The sequence below is a fragment of the Panicum virgatum genome, chromosome 5N (genome assembly GCF_016808335.1).
Source record: "Panicum virgatum strain AP13 chromosome 5N, P.virgatum_v5, whole genome shotgun sequence".
Taxonomy (NCBI): Eukaryota; Viridiplantae; Streptophyta; class Magnoliopsida; order Poales; family Poaceae; genus Panicum; species Panicum virgatum.
The window spans coordinates 3,554,051-3,564,874 of record NC_053149.1 but is presented as its reverse complement, the minus strand read 5'-3'; the positions used below and the strand labels follow the sequence as shown (position 1 = coordinate 3,564,874).

At 44.1% G+C, this 10,824-nt stretch overlaps 1 protein-coding gene across 3 annotated transcripts; it reads right to left on the bottom strand.

The window, feature by feature from the left end:
• Positions 1-3,836: 3,836 nt before the first annotated feature.
• On the bottom strand, positions 3,837-10,214 carry LOC120673591 (casein kinase 1-like protein HD16). Of its 3 annotated transcripts, XM_039954512.1 has the most exons (16): positions 9,681-10,214; positions 8,054-8,188; positions 7,896-7,969; positions 7,697-7,766; positions 7,457-7,512; positions 7,301-7,372; positions 7,123-7,217; positions 6,957-7,023; positions 6,737-6,866; positions 6,421-6,639; positions 5,768-5,910; positions 5,520-5,694; positions 5,302-5,392; positions 4,685-4,842; positions 4,307-4,495; positions 3,839-4,216 (listed from the first exon to the last, which is right to left on the bottom strand). In XM_039954512.1, the coding sequence occupies exons 1-16, from the start codon at positions 9,768-9,770 to the stop codon at positions 4,157-4,159; spliced, it is 1,824 nt and encodes a 607-aa protein (XP_039810446.1). In that variant the 5' UTR covers positions 9,771-10,214; the 3' UTR covers positions 3,839-4,156. The 3 variants fall into 3 exon arrangements, with proteins under 3 accessions (XP_039810445.1, XP_039810447.1, XP_039810446.1); XM_039954511.1 differs by having other exon boundaries at positions 3,837-4,216; positions 6,737-7,023; positions 9,681-10,200; XM_039954513.1 differs by lacking the exon at positions 7,301-7,372 and having other exon boundaries at positions 3,837-4,216; positions 9,681-10,198.
• Positions 10,215-10,824: the final 610 nt, after the last annotated feature.

Here is a 10,824-nt window from a genome sequence, read left to right as displayed (position 1 = left end):
CCTTCCTCAAGCTTCCAAAACACTCCCCCAAACCCTAGAAGTGCTAAAATCTCGAGTGAATCCAAGCAAGGGCTTGGGTGAGAGCTAGATTCAAGTGTGAGCTTGAGTTTCTTCACAAGTGTGAGCAGCCACGTTCTTCTCAAAGTGCTAGAAGCATCTCCATCCAGTGATTCGCGTTTGTTACTCTTGGAGCTTGCTCCTAGACGATTCGGTGTCGCCCATGGAGCGCCCTCTTGTGTGTGAGCGCCCCGGGAAGTTTGTATTACCCCGTCTTTTGTGGACAAGAGCTAGTGAGTACTCAATCCTCCTAAGTGGTGGATTGGGTAAGGATAAGGGTTATAGGGCAACCCGGCTCTTTGTGAGCTCCTCAACGGAGACGTAGCATCCTTTGTGGGTGCGAACTTTGAGAACAAATTCTTGTGTCAATTACTTTGCTTGTTCTTGCTTGTTCATACTTGTTCTTGTTGACCTAAAACTAAATTTGACCCGATCTACTCTCTTGAGTTGTTCTAGTGCACAAGATCACTTGCAGGGTGCTCTCCTACGTATTGGTGAACTTTTGATTCAAATAGTTTTTGCAGTTTTATATTTAGTTTTGAATTTCGTTCATTTCGTAGTATAGGGGTCGGAACTTCCTACAGTGGGTCGGAAGTTCCGACAGGACTAATTTCTGCGAAGAATTTTTCAAGTTTTGCAGGTTCGCCTATTCACCCCCCCCCCCCCCCCTCTAGGCATCACCAAGATCCTTTCACACTGCCCTACAGTTGTCCTCCACCGCTCGAGCTGGCGATGCCACCGCCACCAGCCTCTCTGCCCCCGTAACCACCACCACCACCGGCCCCCCTTCTAAGGCTGGCAGTGAGCAGCGCTCTCCCGCAACACTAAACTCTAACCTCGCCGGAGTTGCTCGTCGGAGTTGAAGAAGAAGGCGTAGATAGGGAAAAAGAAAATTCGAATAAGTAGAGCCTCCAAATCACACAGGTGAGGTTTAGCTTTCTCCATGAAGAAACGCCTTATCAAACATTAAAAAACAAGCAACGAAGGTTTAGCCGTCGATACCTGGCACTGAGTGTCGGTAGCACCAACTAGTGATGATGTTGTGTGTCCCTATCTCTAGATGGTTGATGCAAGAAGAAACACAATGACATAAGATTTATCCTGGTTCCGGCCAACGGGGCCGTACGTCCAGCAGGGTGTGCGAGCACTGTATTATCTTGCACCGGGGTGCTTGTAGTAGGGGGTACAAGCTTGGCGAGAGAGGGAGAAAAGCTCCCAAGTCTCTGCGTGCGCTAGAGTTGATTGAGGAAAGTGCTAATATCAGGGGGAACGAGCTCAAGTGAGCATGTGCGGGTGTGTGTTCGTCGTGGAGTTCTGCCGTGGGGGGGAAGAGGCCCGCCTCCTCCTTTTATAGGCTCAAGGAGGGGCGGTTACATGCACGGGGTGATCATTGATGTCGTCATCCTCTCCTCGAATCGGGGGAGAACATGTGGTTGTCGCTATTGCCGAGCACTGTGAGGCATGGCTTCGGGCGTGGCCGTCGTCCTGGGAAGCTTTTAGCCATGCGCAGAATGTGCCGGCGTCCTGTGGCGCCAGTGGGCGGCGTGGTGACTTCTGTAGGGCGTGCTGTCCTCCGCGTCTGACCGGGTGGAGCGCCGAGGGTCCTGCTGACGGCGGTCTTGCTCTGGTCAATGGCCGTACTGTGTTTGAGGGTTGTTCCCATGCTCGCCGAGGGTCCTGCAGAAGAGAAGGTACGAGGATTTCGTAGTACAGTGGTGGATGCAATGTCAGGCACGTCCGCACAACGTGCTGCAGGTCTGCACAGCGCCGGGGATGGCGGTACAGTGACCGGAGTTGGCGGACGGGACTCCGGTCATGTCTGCTGTGCAATGTGGCTGCTGACGCCGCCTGACTTCCGCGCCCTGCGGTGGAGTGGTTGGCAATAAATGCACCTGTCTGTTGAGCGGGTGGGTTGCAGTCCCCGTCTGCCGAGGGGTAGCCTCGACCGAGGCGGAGTTTCCCCTCGAACCGAGACCCCGCGGAGGGTTCAGCCGAGGGTGGAACCTGCTCGTTCTCCGAGGGTTGCCTCCTACCCTCAGGCGAGGCAGAGATGGGGCGCGCTACCGGGGTCCTTGGCGGGGAGGCCTCGGACGAGGCGGAGACTGCACTGCGGCTTCCGAGGAGGCCTCGGGGGCACCGTATCTTGGTGTTGGGCCGTGGGCTGAGTGCGTCTTGGGACTTTTTGGAACCTGGAGAGGATTTGGGCATCCAAATATAGATGATGGCAAAGCACTGGGGTGGGACTTTCTACACCTGGAGAGGATTTGGGCGTCCAAGTATAGATGATGGCACTGCACCCCGGGGGCCTGTGGTCTGCAGGGGATTGGCCGTGCAAGCATAGATGATGGCACCGCGCCGAAGTGGAGCCTTTGGATTAGTTGCTTGATTGTGTTTTGCGTTTTTTGAGAGCCTTTTAGTCTCTAGATTAGGGTGCCCCAGATTGTGGTACCCGACACTGAGCAAGCTGCCGTGTAGCCTCCACGTAGGATGTTATGTTACCTCGATGCCATATGTCGTGGCACCAACCCTCCTAAGTCTAAAAATACAATTGGCGCGGAGCTCAGCGCCACGGCACGAGTCACTGAGCAGACTGCCACACCTAGATGCTAGGTAGGATGGCGGCCTCATATCTCGGCGTCATAATTCATAGCACCGAGATATGTTACCTTGGCGCCATATGTCGACCCTCTAAGTCTAAAAATACAATTTGTTTCTTGTGAGGTTAAAGTATATTATTTTTTAAAACAAAGGCTAAAACGCAATAATGGAGTTGAATTAAGGTCATGTTTAGTTCCCAAAAAATTTTCAAGATTCTCCGTCACATCGAATTTTTGGACACATGCATGAAACACTAAATGTAGTTTAAAAAATAACCAACTGCACAGTTTAGCTATAAATGATGTGATGAATATTTTAAGTCTAATTAGTTCATAATTGGACACTAATTATCAAATAAAAATGAAAATGCTAAAGTAGCCAAATCTAAAAAATTTCGCGAACTAAACAAGTTCTAAACCATGTTTTCGTACTAAACAAATAGCATCCGAGGAAGCCTCGGCAGGGCCCGCACCGCCACTGCCTCGCCAAGCTTCAGCGAGCCACTGCCGCGCCACCAGGCGCGGTGGGATTTCCTCTTGTCGACGCGGCGGTAGTGATGGGTCTCGTCGACGTCAAACGGGTCAGAAGGCAGGAGGGCTGGACTGCAACTGCAAGCCTCTCTTGTCTCTTCAACAAATGGTGAAGACGGCATGCGATACGTCAACTCAAAGTCAGCTCAGCCTCAATTTTCAAGCTGTGGTCAGTGGTTCCCCGGTGTATAACAAGTTTCAAAGCTCTTGCATGGAGAATTGCTAACCCAAATTTATTTGCAAAACTTTTTTCATGAATAAATGTAATTTTTCACAACAAATCTAATAACAATAATTAATTTATGATTGCCTACAATAATACTACATTAACCATCCTCTAATCCTACAGTCAAAAATCTCATTAGATTCGTCTCGCAAAGTAGCGCAAGGTTATAAAATTAATTTTATAAAATACCTTTATTTAATATTTTAATTATTGGTAAAAGTAGACTACAGTAACAAACACTACTAAACCAAACTAGACCTTGTTGAACGAACGCAACACCAAACCGGCTGGCAGTTCACAAATAGTAAACCAAGTCATACGATGGCACAACAAGCTGTATCCGTAATTCTGTAGTGCAGCAGAACAGAAACAAGAATAGACGCACAGGTGAGTGCAGCAGCATGAACGGCAAGTGAGTCGGTACGTCTGGGGACTTTGGGAGCCAAACAACCTTGTAAAGCTAAATTTCTGTACATGGCAATGGTTCAGCAGGTACACCTCTACATTCTTTACAACATACTCTAATGCTTTTGATAATTTATACACAACCGACAAAAAAACAGACCACACTGTTCTTTGCTGCATGCTAGCCAAACACAACCAGCTTTGCTTTCTTTCATATAGGTTACCTTTTGTTAGCTGCGGGTAAGTAGGTTAGCAAAGTTTGAGCTTCAAAATCCCCCATCTCTTATCATAGAACCACCTGTGGTTCATATTAGTATATCTTACTTTAGAAAAACGGGCTTCATGATACGGATCTTCCATAGCAAATGGAAGCAAGGTAGAGGTTCTTGGACCATTTATCCTGTAAACAGATTGATCAGCAGGTGGAAACAAATACAAAACCCCCTGTATGGAGCTCACAGTTTCAAATAAAAAAGATGTATGGAGCCACCTTCACATGCTGGCTGGGGAAAGCAGATGTCCTCAGGGTCTCCTGTGTTTCATCAGTAGGCTTTCTCCTAGGGACACTCAAGATAAAGGCCGCCTGGTCCCACGTGGCAGCTGTGGCCGTGATGCGATAACCATTGTCCCAACGCATGTGGATGCCTTCACTTGGATATAAGAAGTCAAGCTCCACTACCTAAAAAAGAAATACGTCTGTTCAGGTATTTGCTTCAGGATTGGATCCTTTGTAATTCTCAATAGCAAAATGCTACATTCTTGCCAGAGTGTCTTCAGCAACCAAGAATCAAGCAGATCAATATCTGAGTTTGTTTGATTCCATTTAAGGTTTGTGGACACTCAAAATCAAAGAGATACTAGCACATACCTGAGCACTGAAACCAGCATTGCGGGACATGACAACTGCCCATCGGCTCCCAGCGGTTGCCATAGCAGTAACATAAAAGCCCTCTTTCCATTTTTTGTTTATCCATTTGAAGGGAAATGAATCACTTACTTTGTAGGACTGCTGTGCATATTGCGTTCCTGGAAAACCACACTGAGTCATTTCTTGTTCATATATCCCAACAGCAAAAACAAATGTTCCAATACCCAAGTGTTTCCACTTTGGATAGCACATCCAAACAAAAAGGAAAAAACATCTACAACTCTTGCCCATATTTCTAGATATAGCTCATTGACTACGTCAAAAAAAAATGTAGCTTATTGTGTTGAAAACTTAAACACGTCTCCATAATGATTCTTGAGGGAGTAGCAAGCGTGGCTCTTACAGTAGATGCTAAAGGATTTTTTTTCATATATTTTAGATGCTAAAGGATTGGAAAAACAAGCTGGAGCTAAAAAGTTGAGGGGGGAACATGTGATATCATATTTGTCCAGGAGATTACTGATGAACCTTGTCACTGGATCATTATGGAATGATGATCCAGTTACCAAGTATGTTCAGAAGTCCAGATATCAAGCTGAAACATTGAGATTAATTACCTCTTGACATGATCACCAGAGAGCTGCCATTATTTGCACCGGCCAGTGCGGTGATATAGAAATTTTTCTCCCACTGCTCCATTATCCATTCCTAACATAGCAAATGACATTGAGATATCACCAAGGATGTCTAATCAGTGAGGTGTTGATATCCAACCATAAACAGAGGATAGTAATAAACCCAGTAATGTAACAAGAATTGATATTATATTGTTTACCTTGTGCAGAAAGTGATGAGAGAGTTCGTATACTTGTGATGTAAAACCAGTTCCAGCATCCATAATTAAAGCCCACAGATTTGAGCATGAGGCAACTGAACTAATAAACAAACCATCTTCATTTCCCTTTTGAATATGCTGTAGTAATCTATTATCAGCTACATTGTAGTGGTACCTGATAAACAAATCCGGTAAGAAAATGGGAAATCTCTTTGCTGTTATTAAGCAGACATATGCATCCAGCAGACCTCTGTTTCATAGGTCGACGGGCATTGTACACACTAATCCACTGAGTTGCCGGCATCCCCATTCTGATCTTCTTCTTAGGTTGTTCATCATCGTTTTCATCCACTACTAAGCGGCCTCTCTTCTGGCCAACCTGGTATATTAGCTGGAAATCCAATCAAGAATTAGTTATTAAGCAGATGACTTTTTATTGCATGCATGCAAAAGGAGATAATTTATAACCTGCAATCGAAAATTTAAAAATATGGGGTCTACTATTGCACTTTTGCCAATTCATTATCTTTTCCACAACATCTGTTAGGCACTCAAAACTCATTGTCCTTTACCCGAAAAGACAAATGCCTTCATATGGCCTATGATAGCATAACACTATATTTGTATTCTCATGTAAGCCATAGACAATATTTAACACTTCACAGAATGAACATGAGAAAAGTGAGTTGATATGTATGGTATAACAGATTCCCCCAAAATTTAAATCGCAGGGTCACCACAATTCAGTGAACAAATATAGGGATTCTTGGGGCATAACTATTGCTAATATAAGCAATGGCTCCAGAGCCAATGGAATCATAAATTACTTGACGAAGACAGAGGAATGGATGCAAGTCCTTGGAGCAAATAAAAACAAAGAAATCACAGAGGAATAATGTACCTTCTGAGCACCATCTGTGTTTATCGGTCTTATGTCTGGATTTGGGCCAACAATGCCATCAAAAAGAGAAATGCACTTCGCATAGTTTGGTTCTTCGTCAAATTTCAAGTTCACGACATACTCAACAAAATGCCGGAAAGGTTGTGGGCAAATTCCACACAAAGACTCTGGAGATGTCGCCATCTTTTTCTTGCAGACGAGAAAACCTTTGTTCTCTCCCTAAATTGATTGAAGAATGGAACAAATAAAAAAATTAAGAGTGAGAATAAATAAAAAATTGTGAGTGACAATAAAACGGACCTGAACATCGACTAACCTGGTATCCTTGCCAAGGGAGGCGACCACGGAGAAGAAAAATAAGTGTGTATGCGAGGGATTCAAGGTCATCTCTCCTGGTCCCAGTTCTTCCCAAGTGGGCATGCACACTAGCATAGCGAACAGTGCCCCTGTTTATGAAGCAAAAAGCATATGACAAAAGCATTACAATGAAGCAATGTGCATGGTAAAGGACATCATACAAATATTTCCAACCAAACCTAAAGATATCAGGTCTCTGATCATATTCGACATGGTGTCCCGTACCAGCATCCTTCCATTTAGTGGCTGCATAAGTATAAAATAATATTTTATGAAGAAACAACATAAATAACCAAATAGAACAACATAAATAGTCGACATGAGTTGCATCTGATTACGACTCACCCAGTCCAAGGTCAACAAGAAAAAGCTTCTTCTCATCTGGGGTACCAGGAGGACCAAGCAAGAAGTTCTCAGGTTTCACATCACCATGGACATACCTGCCATATACGCATCTCATAAAATACAGTTTCAAAACAATACAAGACACATAGTTCCATCTCAACAACAGAAAACAAAATACCCTTTAGAGTGCATCTTCTCCAGTATGGAGATTGCCTCTATGCCTATGCAAGCAACCATCTCAACAGACATTCTATAAAATACAAGGTTGGAAATGATGGAAAGAGTTAAATACAAATGGTAAAGATCAATTATAAAAGAAAGTGCAGATACACACGAGTGGGAATTGTTATTCCAAACATCCCATAGGCTTGGTCCCAGCATATCCATAACCTGCATGCAGACCGAGCCACAGATTAGTAAGAACAAAATTTTGTTGATATTATTGAGCAAATAGGAACAAATGAACATTCCACAAAGCTACGAAAATACACGAGAAACCAAACTAAAAAACCTTTGATGCATATAATATCTACACATGCAAGTAAACAAATATAAGAAGTTCATTGTCCAATACCATGATATAAAACTCGGCCTGCTTTCCTTTGTAGTGTACCCGTGGGACACCATGGTTTCCACTAAGAGTGCTGCGCCAAAGAGAGGTTTCAAATAAACAAGAGAGGTTAAATGTCACCCAAGAAATAACTAACACCAATAAGAATACACAGAAAAAATATCAAAAGATAACTAGTAAGAATTTACGAATCAGTACATACTTGTAAACTTGCCACTCATAAGGAGCTCCATAGTTGCATCCTTTGCTAGTTTGATGTTCAAATTTCAGTGCAACCTGACAGATATAGAGTTAAGAAAATTGATGGGACTGCACCTTTACAGTTCCAACACTATGAAGCATTTATGGAGATGCAGTAACCTCTAAAGCATTTGAACCAGGGTTCCGGTCACTGAGACGAGGGGCAGAAATACGTCGACCAACATATACTTGTCCAAATCCTCCCTTTCCAAGCTTCCTTTCAAGCTTATAGGTTGGTGAATTTCCAATTTGTACCTGTTTCAAGCGAGCATGTGAGCATCCAAAATATATATGCAGATAGCAGAACAAATCATGCAACCACAAACACAACTTGCCTGCAACTTAATTCTGTACCCCAGATGTACATCCAGGTAGTATTATAATAGCATGATGCAAAATACAATGAAGATGTAGAACTAATTGAGCGTATATTAGATAGATAATAGAAATCCTTAACTAATATATTTAATCTGTGCCTACAAGAATGCTACAGTATGCCAAACCCATTTAGCCATAAAACACCTTCTAAGATCTACCAGCGCACTAATGTCTTTGTCTTGTTTGAAACACAGGAATTTCAAAGTGCGGCATAGTTCTCGCAGGGATCACAGTAAATTCTGTAAACAGAGTGAAAGAATTGGACGGAGCACTCAATTTAAGTACTACTGACAATAAAAACGTGGATTCAGAAATGTAACGAAGATCCATCACGGGAAGGGCAGAAAAAATAGTAATTACCGCCTAGGGGAACCCAGGCTCCAAAAACAAGTGTTTTTAATGCATGGTAATGAAGAATGTTCATTTCATTAATCTAATTTTTACATAGTACAGATATGTGGAAGAACAGCTACCCATAGCATCAACACTATACAGCAGGATCAGTACATTTGTTGGCATGTCCATTCAACCATGTTTAAATGCATGGACAAGGTCATGAAAGTACGAATAGAAAAGAGCATTTATTGTTAGGACGTTACTACCACCTGGAGTCTACTAGTTAGCCATCTCACCAATCATCTCCTTGAAAGTCATGACCAATGCTAAACTCCATAATCCATATATGTCCACAGAAAGTAGCATACCGACAATATTAAAATAGGGACACATTGCGACAATAATGAAATAGAAATCGCCTCACTCAAAACAAACTAAAAGCACCAAGTAACGACAAAAAAAAAAGTACATGCATCGTACATATTCACTTCCAAAACAGCAAATTCCATTATCCATGTGAATAAATATCTCCTACAACTTGTCAAGCGCCAAATATGACGAAAAGTATAGTGTCACACTAGCAAATATATGTTGCACTAAACCCAGCAGCTCCAATCCGAACTCTTATGATACACCATACATCACCAGCCAGATCTCTAGTGTACTTCAGAAACTTGAATCCTACCCTAGGTTTAGATTTGTTCTACTTACAAGCAAAAAAATCCATGTCAATTGGAGAGAACTTAAATACATACATTTTTTTATCTTCTGCAAGTATGTGTGCTTGTTATCCTAGATTCTCATAGAAGATGGTCCCCCCACCACCACCACTCCTCTTATTTGCCGCTAATTTGCCGTAAATCCATCACTAACCAACTCAGTGTGACACAAGCATAACATCTCACCGTCTTTGGGTCATCAATCGAACAGAAATTCGGCTGCGACCCACAATCGGCAGCGGTTTAATCAAGCACCCTATTTCCATAAGCATCTAAATTACGTCGGGAGAGCCCTGAAGGTATTTCGAGCTTACCGTCCGGGGCAGCGGCGGGGCGCCCCCGTCGTCGCCCGGGCCGGCGCCTGCCTTGTCCCCGCTCCGGCCACCGCTGTCGAAGTCGTCCATCCCTTCGCCTACCCTCCCTCCTGCTCCTCCTCTTCGCGCTGCTGCTGCTGCTGCTGCTGCTGAGACTGCGGCGGCTGCGGCTACAGCACCTGAGACCTCGCGGCTCGTGGCTCGGCGACCGGATTCCGCTGCCGCTGCCCTCCACGGCCTCGGCGCGCGCAACCGCGGGGCGCTGGCATCCGTCAAGGGGTCAGCCCCACGGCCCCGCGTCCGGAGGGGAGATCGGGCGGGGAGGCGAGCGGATATCGGCGGAGACGCGGTCGCACTGGGTTAGGGTTTGGTCCCCGGCGGCTGATGAGTTGGCCGGCGAAGACGGGGACCGTGGTCGGGGATGGGGAGAGCAGGAAGGGGCGCGGCAGACGCCTCGGCAGCACGGGGAATGGGGAAAAATGAAGGGGAAAAAAAGTTTGCAGAGTTGCAATAGGACTATTCCACGCGCTGTTCGAGCTTCCGTAAACTCCGCCTACAAGAGGAGTTTACGTCTTCGAGTAAGAGTTTCGTTCGCGAAGTCTACGAGTTCTCATCGTTCTTTCTTTTTTTTTTGTGTTTATACCGAACCCAAAACAATACGAAGAATCGAAGATACAGCTTCCGAACTGAAGAAAGCAAAGATCCTTTCAAGAAAAAAAACAGAAGAAAACAATGAGGCAATCCACCATTTTTGGAACTCAGAAGAAATAATTTGGGAGGTTTCCCCCACCTCCGATGTATCCCTTTTTAACCGGTGGTAATAAAACTGAGGGTATGCTAATAAAATTTGACTATCAATTGGTTGATGTTAGCATTTCATTATTTATATAACCAAACTAATGGCTAGAGACTTTTGAAACATTAAAAGTGAAAATATTGGTTGCTAACATTTTGGCATTAAATCAAATGAATATGTAACTTTTCTACCAACACTTTGGTATGCTATTTTTTAATAATGGAAAACGAATTTCGACCTCTACAAAGTGTAGACAATCCAATAATTATTATAAAACATAGCCGACAATTAGTTAACTGTAGGAATAAACAAAGGGAAATGATCGAAATCAATCCTAAGGGCAATGCA